Source organism: Hevea brasiliensis, chromosome 4, assembly GCF_030052815.1.
Source record: "Hevea brasiliensis isolate MT/VB/25A 57/8 chromosome 4, ASM3005281v1, whole genome shotgun sequence".
Classification (NCBI taxonomy): Eukaryota; Viridiplantae; Streptophyta; class Magnoliopsida; order Malpighiales; family Euphorbiaceae; genus Hevea; species Hevea brasiliensis.
The window spans coordinates 67,679,060-67,694,330 of record NC_079496.1 but is presented as its reverse complement, the minus strand read 5'-3'; the positions used below and the strand labels follow the sequence as shown (position 1 = coordinate 67,694,330).

General features: G+C 34.8%; 1 protein-coding gene across 3 annotated transcripts in view; it reads right to left on the bottom strand.

The window, feature by feature from the left end:
* Window positions 1-15,271, bottom strand: part of LOC110669396 (potassium transporter 11) — a 47,945-nt gene that overhangs the window by 4,876 nt on the left and 27,798 nt on the right. For 2 of the 3 annotated variants that reach the window (XM_058145715.1, XM_021831052.2), the window contains one exon: window positions 14,584-14,838. The exons of the other annotated variant lie outside the window; for it this stretch is intronic. In XM_058145715.1, coding sequence (XP_058001698.1) covers window positions 14,584-14,838 — 255 coding nt within the window. The remainder of the gene's footprint in view (window positions 1-14,583; window positions 14,839-15,271) is intronic. 3 annotated transcript variants of the gene reach the window in all.

The window sequence follows — 15,271 nt, the reverse complement described above, 5'->3', positions numbered from 1 at the left end:
AATAGGCCTTGAATTTTAATTGGCAATCAATGCCAACAAATTTGTGACCCAAAATGTGGTATGATCATGTGTTTAGAAATTTTATACCTACTAATTATGAAAAATTCAACATTTTGAATGGATAGTAATGTGAATAGTAACCATAAACATACCAAATACAAAGAACTTAACTCTTAGGAGAATTTATGAGTAAATTAAGTATGCAAAAAATTTAATGGTTGGATTAATTAGTAGAAATGATTTGGATTGGTATTGAAACACTTTAATTATGTGTTTCAGTTAGAAAGGAGCCTCCTAAGGAAGGGAAGGATTAAGTCAAGAATAGAGAAGTCAAATAAGGTTTGTGCACAACTATTCTCTTTTCTACGTTTTAAAATTGGATTTGATTTGAATGAACTTTAGATGAATGAATTTTGCTTTTCTTTGCAATTATGGACTTTAAAAATGTAGAATTGACTTTGTATGATTTAAAAACAAATACATTTGTGTACATAAGAATTTATAGTATTGTTTGAAAATTGTGAATTGTACACTTGATGTGTTGCCAACCTTGTGCATGAATTTACTACAATTGAATATGTTTATTCATTTTATAAATGTATTTTGCGAATGAAATTTCTTTAAATATGTTTTGAAATCACAGTTGACATGGCAATATGCTTTGTGTTCTCATTAGCATGTCTAGTGAGATATTTCCGCCACTTGTTGGGATTGAGTTCCTTCCTCTCTGGCTTGCCAGTTGAGGAAGAGTTTGGATGAGTACTCATATATATTAGCTAGTCTTTATTCCTCCCTTTAACCTCGGTTATGAGGAGAGTTTGCTTTGTCGTGATGTACAACGCGGCATTGCCAGTTGAGGAAAAGTTTGGATGAGTACTCATATATACTAGCTAGTCTTTGTTCCTCCCTTTAGCCTCGGTTATTGGGAGAGTTTGTTTTATAGTGGTGTACAACGCGGCATTGATCGTGAAATTTTGTGTCATGGGTCCAACTGTGAAAATTGTTGACAACACCCTTAAACTGTGATTATATAATAAATGTTTTGTCAATTATTGTAATTTATTATGATGATTTCCTGGAAATAGATGGCTTTAAATTACATGTGATTAGAAATAAAGGATTTGTTTTGATTGATAAATATTGTATTATTTTTATGGATCAATAAAATATGATTTGATATGTTTTGATAAATTATGCTTTATATTGAGTTTTAATTTATTTGTTATGCACCACTGAGTTCACCGCTCAGCGATAGCTTTGTATGCTATTGCAGGTGAAAGAGAAAATATAGCAACTAAGTGAGGACACTTGAAGCTATGAATTGAAGTTGTCTAAGGGTATAGCATAGGTATACCCTTGCATATTAAGTTTTGATGTACTCATGTAGTTATATGTATGAAATTACATTCAAGCAGTTGTACAGAAACAGTTGTAATATTATTTTGAGACTTTAATCAAATGTACATTATGGTAATATTATTTCTTTTGAGTTTAATAATTAGAAAATTTTTTTTGTAATCATTAATTTTATTACTTCAATGAGTGTAAACATTTAAATTTTTTTTTTAAGTCTCGTAAAAAGGGAATTATTTCCTTTATAATGAAATTTGCTGAAAATGAAATGAAATGATTTGATGTCCATTGAATTTGATCGTGTTGAATTGTGGAAGACATATTTTTATGAATTGATTTTCACAGGTTAAAAGAACTGTTTAATGATATTTTTAGCCGTCACCACGCGGATTTTCCGCAAAATTTTAAAAATGCTCAATTAATTCTAAATAAGTTTTATGAAATATACCTGAATTGAAAACACTGAATTGAAATTTTTTTTTACAACACGCCTAACTTAAAAATGAATTGTTTTGTCAAAATCCCTTTTAGTATATTTAATAGATTATCGATAGGTGAAGGTCGGTAATTTATTAGGTATACTACGTGTTATGGAAAGTCAATCATTATATTATTTCTGTGTATATTCTGTATTCTGTATTCCTATTTAGAATTTCTTATTTAGGATTTCTTCCTAATTAGTATAACACAATTATAGGAATCAATTGTATATAAATACCCATGTACAGATTAATTGAAATCAATGAGAATCATCTCTTTCTACATGGTATCAGAGCAGGTCATCTAGGGTGACTATTTGTTCTCACCACCCAGCTCAGGAGAGACCTTGGCCGCCGATCGGCCGTTTCGACTCCGATCAACATTGCCAGCGTCGCCTCAATCCCCTCATTCCACCACTGTGTCTTTGTTGCACGATCCGATTACACCATTAAAGGACTTCGAGGTTTGGCTCTCGGATCCTATTTCGGTATTTGCTTGATTTGTGATTTTGGATTATTTTGTTCTTTATCGGCACTTTGGATTAGCGTTTCGGTTAGTTTTCTTTGTCTCAACAAATGGCAGACAATAAGAATGTTATTTCTGATGTGATTAAGATGATGACTAAGATCACGGAACACAAAATTAATGGTTCGAATTACAGGTGGAGTAAGACTGTTAGGGTCTATTTGCGTAGCATTGATAAGGATGATCACCTTACTAAAGATCCACCTACTGATGATACACAACAAACTTGGCTAAGGGAGGATGCTCGGTTGTTTTTGCAGCTTCGGAACTCGATTCACAGTGAGGTAATTAGTTTAATTAATCACTGTGAATTTGTTAAGGAATTGATGGATTACTTAGATTTTTTGTATTCTGGTAAAGGGAATATCTCCCGTATTTATGATATTTGTAAGGCATTCTACTGTGCTGAGAAAGAGAATAAGTCTCTCACGGCTTATTTTATGGATTTTAAACGGGTATATGAGAAACTTAATGTATTTTTGCCTTTTAGTTCTGATGTGAAAGTTCAGCAAGCCCAACGGGAGCAACTGGCTGTTATGAGTTTTCTTGCAGGCCTTCCTTCAGAGTATGAGACTGCTAAATCTCAGATTCTTTCCAGTTCTGAGATTTCCTCTTTGCATGAAACATTCACACGGGTCCTTCGTACAGAGAGTACCAAATCTTCACAACCTGCCAGTAGTGCTCTTATTAGCCGTAATCCAAATGGACAACAGGGTAATAGAAGAGGAAGTAGAGGAGGAATTACAGGCAACAGAAGTAATCAGCGTAATGGAGAGGCTAGTTCTAATCAGGACTCAAGAGGAGTCATTTGTTATTATTGTCATGAGCCTGGCCATACAAAATATAATTGTCCGCAACTTCAGAGGAAAAATCAGCGATCACAGATGGCAAATATGGCAGCAGAGGATTCTACAGTATCTTCCTCTGAGAAAACTGTTTTGGTATATGCAGAGGATTTTGCACAGTTTTCCCAATATCAGGCATCTCTAAAGCCTACCAGTTCCCCTATCACTGCGATCGCTGAGTCAGGTAAATCCACTACATGCCTTGTGTCTTCCTCATCCAAATGGGTTATTGATTCTGGTGCAACAGATCACATGACAGGTAATTCTAGTCTTCTATCTGCTTTTCAGTCTAATCCCACTTCCTCTACTGTTACTTTAGCTGATGGTTCTACTTCTTGTGTCATGGGTTCTGGAACTGCGAATCCGACTTCGTCAATTTCTTTGTATCTGTTTTGTGTCTACCAAATTTCTCTTTTAATCTACTTTCTATTAGTAAACTTACTCGTACCTTAAATTGTTCTATTTCTTTTTTTCCTGATCAGTGTTTGTTTCAGAATCTTACGACGAGGCATATTATTGGTAGAGGACGTGAGTCAGGTGGTCTCTACATTCTGGAAAATCATGTACCGCGGTCGCTTGTTTGCTCCAGTACCGTAACACCTCTTGAAGCTCATTGTAGATTGGGTCATCCTTCTTTGTCTACCATGAAGAAGTTGTGTCCTCGATTTGATCTTTATCAGTACTAGAATGTGAGTCGTGTCAGTTTGCAAAACATCATCGTTTGCCTTCTGTGTCTAGAGTCAATAAACGGGATTCATCCCCTTTTGAGTTAGTTAATTATGATGTTTGGGGTGCTTGTTACATACTTCTAAAACTGGATTTCGTTATTTTGTTACTTTTGTTGATGATTACTCTCGTGTTACCTGGTTATATTTAATGAAGAATCGTTCTGAGTTATTTTCTATCTTTTGTGCCTTTTGTAATGAAATCAAAACTCAATTTAATATTTCTGTGCGCATATTAAGAAGTGACAATGCTAAAGAATATTTTTCAGCACAATTTCAGTCTTATATGACACAAAATGGCATTCTTCATCAGTCTTCCTGTGTGGATACCCCATCCCAAAATGGCGTGGCCGAAAGAAAAAATCGGCATCTTCTTGAGGTAACTCGTGCTCTTCTTTTTCAGATGAAAGTTCCTAAACACTTTTGGGCGGATGCAGTTTCTACGGCATGTTTTTTGATCAATCGTATGCCATCTTCTGTCCTTAATGGGGATATTCCTTATACTGCTTTGTTCCCTACAAAATCTTTGTTTCCTGTTGAACCCCGTATTTTTTGTTGTACTTGTTTTGTACGTGATATTCGTCTACAGGTTACTAAATTGGATCCAAAGTCTCTCAAATGTGTCTTCCTTTGGTACTCCCGGATTCAAAAAGGGTACCGTTGTTTCTCTCCTACTCTTAATCGTTATCTTGTTTCTGCAGATGTCACATTTTTTGAGTCCACTCCATTTTTTTCTCAATCAACTGTATATGAAAGTCTGGGGGAGGAGGATGATATATTAATATATACTGTCCAACCAATGTCTAGTCCTCTTTCACAGCCTGTTTCTTCTGTCTCTAGACCTACTCGGCCTCCCGTTGTTCATGTTTATTCCAGGAGATTGGAGATTACTGACTCAGATCCTCCACCAGCTACTTCGTTGGAAAATCCTGTACCTCATACTGATCATGATTCTGATCTAAACTTACCTATTGCTCTTCGTAAAGGTAAACGTTCATGTACTTACCCTATCTCTTCTTTTATTTCTTATAATCAATTGTCTTCTTGTTCTTGGTGTTTTGTTACTTCTTTAGACTCTGTTCCTATCCCTAATCTGTTGGTGAGGCCTTTGTCTCATCACAGCTGGTGTCTTTGCTATGAAAGAGGAAAAGGAGGCTTTAGATGCTAATGGTACATGGGAATCATTGCCTTTGCCCACCGGTAAGAAAGCTATTGGTTGCAAATGGGTATTCTGATGAGTAAATCCTGATGGTTACGTGGCTAGGTTAAAAGCACGCCTTGTAGCAAAGGAAATGCTCGGACATATGGGGTTGATTACTCGACACTTTTTCTCCGTAGCTAAACTTACTGCTCGCTTGTTTATCTCTTTAGCAGCTACATATGATTGGCCCCTGCACCAATTGGATATCAAGAATACTTTCCTTCATGTGATTTTCAGGAGGAGGTGTATATGGAGCAACCACCTTGGTTTGTTGCTCAGGGGGAGTTGGGTAAAGTTTGTAGGCTTAAGAAGTCTATTTATGGCTTGAAACAAAGTCCTAAGGCCTGGTTTCGGAGATTTAGTGAAGCTGTATAGGAGTTTGGTATGCAAAAGAGTAAGTTCGATCACTCAGTATTTTATAGGCAATCTGAGGCTGGTCTAATTCTCCTGGTAGTCTATGTGGATAACATTGTCATCACTGGGAGTGACTCTGCAGGTATTTCATCTCTTAAAACCATCTTCCAAACCCAGTTTCAGACCAAAGACTTGGGATTGTTAAAGTATTTCTTGGGTATTGAAGTTATGAGAAGTAAGAAGGGTATTTTCTTGTCTCAAAGAAAATATGTCCTCGATCTATTGACAGAGACATGAAAATTAGGTGCTAAGTCTTGCAGTGCACTAATGACTCCAAATTTACAACTGTTAGCAGGGAATAGTGAGTTGTTTGAAGATCCAGAGAGATACAGGAGATTGGTGGGAAAATTGAACTACCTTACAGTCACTCGTCCTAACATTGCTTATGCCGTTAGTGTGATAAGTCAGTTTATGTCTTCCCCAACTGTTGCTCATTGGGAAGCCTTGGGACAAATCTTGTGCTATCTCAAGGAGCTCCAGAAGAGGTTTGTTATATGGTAATCATGGGCATTTGAATGTTGAATGTTTTTCGATGCCGAACTGGCTGGATCTAAGGTTGATAGGAGGTCAACTCTGGATATTGCGTTTTGTTGGAGGAAATTTGGTGTCTTGGAAAAGCAAGAAGCGAGTGTAGTTTCTCGATCTAGTGCTGAATCGAATCTGAGCCATGGCACAATCAGTATGTGAGGTAATGTGGATATTTCAATTACTAGATGAGACAGGTTTTAAGATCCCCCTGCCTGCGAAATTGTGGTGTGATAATCAAGCTGCTCTCCATATTGCTTCTAATCCGGTATTTCATAAGCGGACCAAACATATTGAGATTGATTGTCACTTTGTTCGTGAAAAGATTCAACAACAGATCATCTCAACAGGACATATCAAAACTGGAGAGCAGTTAGGAGATATTTTCACAAAAGCTCTGAATGGAGCTAGGATTGACTACATTTGTAACAAGTTGGGCATGATTAACATATATGCTCCAACTTGAGGGGGAGTGTTATGGAAAGTCAATCATTATATTATTTCTGTGTATATTCTGTATTCTGTATTCCTATTTAGAATTTCTTATTTAGGATTTCTTCCTAATTAGTATAACACAATTATAGGAATCAATTGTATATAAATACCCATGTACAGATTAATTGAAATCAATGAGAATCATCTCTTTCTACACTACGGAATCATGTCACATCTCACGGAGGGGTAAGGTGTGACATGTTTTAGTGGTATCAGAGCAATGTTTTAGAATTGCGGAGATGAGATATATGGTAGTGAGTGTTAGGCACTGAAGGACTCGTATGTGTCTAAGATAAGAGTTGCTGAGATGAGAATATTAAGGTAGATGAGTGATCATACTAGACTAGATAAAGTCCTTAATGAGAGTATTAGAGAAAAGGCTAGAGTGGTGCCAATTGAGGATAAGTTGAGAGAAGGAAGATTGAGGTGGTTTGGTTATGTGAAGCGTAGACATACGGAGACTCCAGTTAGACAAGTAGAGCACATTAGGTTAGAAGATAGAAAGAAAAGAAGGGGTAGACCTAAACTGACTTGGAGAAGAGTAATACAAGATGGCCTAGAAGCATTACACATTTCTGAGGATTTAACTCAAAATCATTTAAAATGGAGAAAGAGAATCCATATAGCCGATTCCAAATTCTTGGGATAAAGGCTTAGTTGAGTTGAGTTGAGTTGAAAACAATGTTTTAAAATGAGTTTTGAACTATGAATTTAAATTAAATTTTGATTAGTACAACTGCTCAAATGTTTGATGCATATATTATATTTATATTATGAATATGAATTGACAGGAAGAAATCTCCTTGTGTTGGTTGTCCAGGAGTAGAAAATATTTCGTGAATAGATATGGAAGAGGGGGATAAGATAGTAGAACAGACTGTGACAGCTGAAGTACAAGGTGAGGCCCCAGCTCTTCAGAGTGTTAGAGGTCCGGTGACACCAATCCCACCCATACAAATTACCGCACAAATGGCCCAGCAAATGGCCACGTTCTTTCAGCAAATGGCTGATAATCTGTCGGCCCAAGCCTAAGTACAAACCCAACCCCCATAAAGGTAGCATGAACAGGGAAAGGGTGTGAAGCCTGCTGGACAAAGTTCAGGCAATAGTTTGGGGCAGAGAAAAGATTTTGAGGGACCCCAAACTCATAAATATGTCAGAGGCGGATTTGCAGGACAGATGCTACCAAGATTTAGTCGGCAGACAACTAGGAGTTCTTTTCCTATCCGCACCTGTGATGTATGTAGCAAGCTACATGGAGGTATTTGCTATAAGGTCACTGGAGCCTGTTATAATTATGGTGAAATTGGGCATTTCGCTAGAGATTGTACTAGAGTACGTCAACCTATTCCACATACTACACCAGAAGGATCAGTCCAAGGTTCTGCTTCTGAATCAACTCGAACAGAGGGGTGCACCAATCAGAGTGTACACCATGCGCCAAGTAGAAGAAGCAGAGACTTCAGATGTAGTTGCCGGTACGTTCTTAAATTTTTAAAAGGAATGATTGTGTTATTTATTTCCGGCTCTACTCATTCGCATGCTAGTACTAAAATTATATGTTTTACCACTATCCCCTAGCATGGGAATAAATTTTGATTTGTTAGAGACGAATCCTTTAGGATAAGAGCTATGACACTAAGTGTGATTGTAATCAATTTTGGAAAAGTTTGCTAGTGAGATACATCTTATAGAATACGATAAATTATAAAGTTAATTAGTGAGCCTATTTAGTACAAGGCAAGAGGACCTAAAAGTGAGTTATAGTAATAAGGGCAAGGGTATTACTGCTGATAGATATCAGTGGATACCATAATCAAAGTAAGCTAAGATATCAGTGGATTTGAGAGACATAAGATATAGGAAAGTTGATCTATTGGAATGTATCGTAGTGACTATGCCATGTTCTTGATATTTGTGCTGTAAGCTACAAATTACAGTACCAACTTGGGATTATTGTGTAGAGCTACGTCCTGCCCGATAGTGCACCAAGATAAGAATAGCGAATAGCTTCTGCTTTGGTACAGTTATGCCAGAACGGAATTCTATTACTGGAAATGAGTTTGAAAATCCTAATCCGGGATTTAAAACTCTAGAATTAGAATATTGAAGTGTCACAGTTGTAAAGTAGCTAAAGTCAGCGACTCAGTTACCCTAGCATGAGCGACAGTATGTCAGGAATTGCTATAAGACTAGAGATCTTAGTACAGTCGTAAATTAAAGGTAGCACCTATATGGTGAGGTCATCCAGTCTCTGATATGGGGTCTTTACAGTTGATTTAGTATAGCAATGGACCTTTTGCCTAAAGTTTAGTAAAAAAAAAAGAGTATCTTATTAGTGTAGCAACAAGGCACAAGGTATGATTTTGTTTCCCTGATAAAGACAGGATGCTATGGATGATAATTATAACTTATGAAATGATTGAGAAATGATGTTCTAATGGGAACAGTAGTGTGATAGGAAATAGTTAAATCGGGTATTCCTTAGGAAGAGCACAATTCCCATTGCAAGGATCATAATGAATTAGATCATGATAGTGCAAAACTTTTGAATGGCAAGAGAAAAATGACAGTTCTGTAGACTCCCTTCTTAAGGTATTAGAGGATAGTTTATAGTTCAATAGAAGAGGAAGTAATGATTACAAATTAGTAAAAAACAAGTTATAGGACATCGATAAATAAAAGAAAATATAGAAGTAAAAATTTGAATAGTTAGTTTAAACGTAATAAAGAGATATCACGAATATTAGAAGTATTGGTCAGAGTAGTCAGAGGACCAATCCAAAGTAATATTGCAATATAGATAATTTATTGAGAATGGTAAAAAGGACAAACTTTTGACATAACAGTTGGGCCAAGGAAACACTTGGGGGAAGCAATTATTATGATATAGAACCCAGAAATGTGAAATTCGGAGTAAGTCAAAATTGGGACAGTGTGAGAAACCAAATCATGGAATTTAAAATTGTAAGATATGGATTAAACTCTGTTTATTCCTATTTCCAAGATGAAGTAGGTAACACAGAGATGAAATCTATTTAAGTTTATAACAATAGAAGAAAAGTTAGTTGAGGAATTAAAACCAGAGCAAGCAAAAAATTTTAAGATGTAAAAGAGTATTTTGAACTATTCTATTAGGCAAAGGAATAAATTTATAAGTAATAAGTTAAATAAAAGTAAACAAGAGAGTGCCTAATGGCACATTGGCTAAGTCATGGATAAAGATAGTAAGATAACAATTATGGAAACTGCAGTCAAGGATTTAACTAAAGTATTTTGAATAAGACCATTAAGGTCCCGTTATAAGGAAACATAAATGAAAATAATTGACAGAATAACAGTAAGAGAGATATTGAAGATAATACGAATAATAAAGTGTTTTTGAAGGTTTCCCCCAAAAGAAGATCACGAGATTATGAAAAAAGGAGAAAACTAAGTTATTGCTTCATAGGACCACATGAGGTTCTAGAAAGAGTGGGTCCATTAGCACATAGACTTGCTTTACCTCTAAAATTGAAATAAACTCAAACTTAACTTATGATGGGGAGCTTATAAAGATCTTAGCACACGAAGTGAAACAGCGGAGAAATAAATATACATTTGGTTAAAGTGCTGTGAAACTATCATCCAAGCCAGGAAGCCGCATAGAAATATGAAAAGAACATAAGAAGACAACACCCATGATTATTTAGAGACTAACATTAGGCAAATTTCAAGGACGAATTCCATTAAGGAGAGGAGAATTGTAACATCCTCACATTGGACAATTCCATACATTCTACTGTTCCGGTGACTAGTATCTGTCCGGATAGTGAGTATGTTTAGAACCATATTTAAGCCATCTAGAAAAGCCACAAATAAAAATTAATAGAAATTATATGAAGGTGAAATAGAAATAAGAAAAATAAAGCATAATCAGTTAAATGAGCCGAGGTCCCAGTGATGGATAACCGAAACGGGAAGTGACTGCGAGCTAAGTTGCTACCCTAATTTTGTGTGAGACCCTGTGACACCCCAGGCCTAGGGATAATTGCGAAGTTAATGGCAATGTGAAAACCACAGAAAAGAATAGAGAACCAGCTCAAATAATTGAATCAGAGTTCAAAAAGCAATCTAGTGTTGTTGGAAAAACTGATCAGACTGATAAGGGGCAATCTGGTCAGTTAACCCTTAAAGGCGACTCGTGGCCTAAATGTCCATTAAAATGTAAGAAATTAAAATTATGAAAAAGAATAAAAAATATAAATAGTTGTATGAAAGAAAAGAAAAAAGGAAATGAAAATTTGAAATTTAAAAAGCTTTATGACATCATGATGATTTGTGCATGACTTAATTAAAAATTTATATTTTTAAATTATGAAAATTTTTGGATAAATATCATAAAAATAAGACAAGAATTAAAAAGTAAAAATTGGTCTTCTTCTCTACCCCTTGCCGTCCCACTCTCTCTCAAACTCTCTCTCTCTCTCTCTAAATTCCTCCATTGTTAAGCTTATACAAGCTTTTAAAACCCTACTTTTTCTCATTATTTCCCTACAAAAGTTATGAAAACTCTTTAATTGAGCTTCAAAGAGAAGTTTAGAAGAAGGAATTCAAGGAAAACTAAGAAGAAATGGGAGTTAGGAAAATCATCAATTTAAGGTAAGTCCCTTCCAAACTTGAATTTCCTTTTCAATTCATTGAGTTGAGATTTAAAAGAAGGATGATATTGCATAAAAATTTGAAAGAATCATGTGAGCATGGAAGACCACAAATTTCGGCTACTATAAAGGGGTTTAGGGTTTGATGGGTTTTAATAAAATTAAAGGTGTAATTAAGCTTAAATGAATATGTAAAAGTGATTAGTATGTTTGAATTGACATAAATTAAGCAATTGGGAAATAAGGGTTCTTGGTGATTAGGATTTTGGTAGAATTTAGGGATTTTTGAGGATTGATGACAAATGGGTATTGTTGATGCTTAAATTGGTCAATTGGTATGCTTATAAGTGCAATTGAATTCATGGAATTGAAATGGAAATGAATGTGGTAAGAATGAATTCTAGACAGCTTGACCCATGTTCATTTAAAAGGCTATAAGTTGAAATCTGTTACTCCAATTGGTGTGAGACCAATTGGAGATGAAAATAGGGTCATAATGTAACAATTTCCATGTAGAAACCTTACTCTAAAACTAACCACAATTGGACCTAAAATCTGCTTGAATCAGGAATTGGTACCCTGTTACTGGACAGAATTGACCAAATAAACCATACATGTTCAAATGGTCATAACTTTATGTAGAGAAGTCCAAATGACCTGATTTTTAAACCATTGGAAAGATTAGACAAAATAGAACAACTTTCATGAAGAACAGAAACCCAAATTTTGACCATAACGTAGTCAAATTGCTAATCAAAGTTAGGCCACCAAAACTGCCAAAATCAAAATTTGCCTAGAAAATCTGAAAACGATCAATCCGACCAGTTATAGTAAAAATGTCATAACTTGAGCTACAAAACTTCAAATTGAGTGATTCAAAAAGGAGATTAAACTAGACACATTAAGGAACAACTTTGATGAAGAAAGTTTAGCCAAATTTCCACTGTAGATTTGTCCAATGGAACAGTAAATTGGTGATCAAATCTGAAATTTTGGGATTAATCTTAATAGGCCTTGAATTTCAATTGGCAATCAATGCCAATAAATTTGCGACCCAAAATGTGGTATGATCATGTGTTTAGAAATTTTATACCTACTAATTATGAAAAAGTCAATATTTTGAATGGATAGTAATGTGAATAATAACCATAAACATACCAAATACAAAGAACTTAACTCTAAGGAGAATTTATGAGTAAATTAAGTATGCAAAAATTTAATGGTTGGATTAATTAGCAGAAATGATTTGGATGGGTATTGAAACACTTTAATTATGTGTTACAGTTAGAAAGGAGCCTCCCAAGGAAGGGAAGGATTAAGTCAAGAATAGGGAAGTCAAATAAGATTTGTGCACAACTATTCTCTTTTCTACTTTTTAAAATTGGATTTGATTTGAATGAACTTTAGATGAATGAATTTTGTTTTTCTCTGCAATTATGGACTTTAAAAATGTAGAATTGACTTTGTATGACTTAAATACAAATATATTTGTGTACTTAAGAATTTATTGTATTGTTTGAAAATTGTGAATTGTACACTTGATGTGTTGCCAACCTTGTGCATGAATTTACTATAATTGAATGTGTTTATTCATTTTATAAATGTATTTTGCGAATGAAATTTCTTTAAATAAGTTTTGAAATCACAGTTGACATGGCAATATGCTTTGTGTTCTCATTAGCTTGTCCAGTGAGATATCTCCTCCACTTGTTAGGGTTGAGTTCCTTCCTCTCTGGCTTGTCAGTTAAGGAAGAGTTTGGATGAGTACTCATATATACTAGCTAGTCTTTGTTCGTCTCTTTAGCCTCGGTTATTGGGAGAGTTTGCTTTGTCGTGATGTACAACGCGGCATTAATCGTGAAATTTTGTGTCATGGGTCCAACTGTGAGAATTGTTAGCAACACCCTTAAACTATGATTATATAATAAATGTTTTGTCAATAATTGTAATTTATTATAATGATTTCCTGGAAATAGAAGGATTTAAATTACATGTGATTAGAAATAAAGGATTTGTTTTGATTGATAAATATTGGATTATTTTTATGGATCAATAAAATGTGATTTGATATGTTTTGATAAATTATGTTTTATATTGAATTTAAATTTTTTTGTTGTGCACCACTGAGTTCACCGCTCAGCGATAGCTTTGTATGCTGTCGCAGGTGAAAGAGAAGATATAGCAACTGAGTGAGGACACTTGAAGCTGTGAATTGAAGTTGTCTACGGGTATAGCATAGGTATACCCTTGTATATTAAGTTTTGATGTACTCATGTACTCATGTAGTTATATGTATGAAATTACATTTCAGTAGTTGTACAGAAACAGTTGTAATATTATTTTAGGACTTTAATCAAATGAACATTATGGTAATATTATTTCTTTTGAGTTTAATAGTTCAAAAATTTTTTTTGTAATCATTAATTTTATTACTTCAATGAGTGTAAACATTTAAATTTTTTTTTAGTCTTGTAAAAAGGGAATTATTTCCTTTATAATGAAATTTGCCGAAAACGAAATAAGATGATTTGATGTTGATTGAGTTTGTTCGTGTTGAATTGTAGAAGACATATTTTTATAAATTAATTTTCACAGGTTAGAAGAACTGTTTAATGGTATTTTCAGCCATTACCACGCAGATTTTTCACAAAATTTTAAAAATGCCCATTTAATTCTAAATAAGTTTTATGAAATATACCTAAATTGACAACACTGAATTGAACTTTTTTTTACACCACACCTAACTTAAGAATGAATTGTTTAGTCAAAATTCCTTATAGTATATTTAATAAATTATCGATAGGTGAAGTTCGGTAATTTATTAGGTATACTACAGGATCATGTCACATCTTACGGAGAGGTAAAATGTGACAGGACCTATAAGTGTGCATCTCAGTTGAATGTTCTCACAGACCTAAATTTTTAGAGCTGCCTCCAGTGAAAGCCATAATACAAGTTAGAATAAGTTACATTAAAAAAAAATTTGAGAAAAAGCATAAGGTGACTACGCAGGTAACCACTTCGTGACAAATATCACTAGAAGAGAAAGACCAGTAATCTCAGCTTCCTAAGCCTTAAATATAGTTTGAGATAAGTTGATTGATCTTACATTTACCGTTTCGTCTGAATTATTTAAAATTTTAAAACAAGAGCTAACCAATTTTTTTTTTTTCTTGACCTACTGAAAAAGAAAAGAATTACTCAAAATAGCACTTTTACATGCCTGTGTATAAAAGACAATTCTTTAAATTCTTAACATGTATGCCTTAGTATCAAGACAGCTAGTCCGTTGTAATCTTCCTGACTTGGATACAAAGTGTTAGCACAAGAAATAAAGATTGAAAACAAATTTTATATCATCCAGTCGAAGACATACTTACCATAGGCATTTCCAATTTGGCTTTGGTTCTTGAACCCAGCAGTCACACAAATGCAAAGAATCATAAGAATCCAATTTATATCAGGAACATATATCTGACCAAGGAACTTCTTTGATGTATGTACAACTTTGACCCTAGGGAAACAACCATGCGCATGAGCCTGCTTGATTATTGAAAAAGTTGCAGATATTGTAGCTTGACTTGCAACTATAGCAGCTGCAGTTGCAACAATAAACACTGGCCAATATATGCTATCTACATAAAGAAAATAGTAGGTTATAAATTAGCATCTATAGCATCTGCTTTAAAAATATGGGTCCATATTTTCATTCAATCTCACACAAAGAAGTTGGAGATATTATAAAATAGCATAAAATATTGCACATGCTAAAATTATACAAAAACTGGCATTTGGTAGACCTGTCACAGGCTGGAGAGACACCTGGCCCACAAAATTGCCAATCATGTGCTAAGGTTTTGCACTTGGGCCCTACTGGTCCCAACTTCACTAAGGCCCACAATAAAGCAGGCTAGGCATTGGATTGATAATCCCTCAAGAACCAACCTGACCGGAAACAAGCAAGCTGTAAAATACACACGCTTTTATTTGCTTGGGCAAGATTTGGTTAAAGAGCACGGACCGAAACTTCAAGCAGACCAGGCTTGCATGGAACCAGGAAAAGGGATT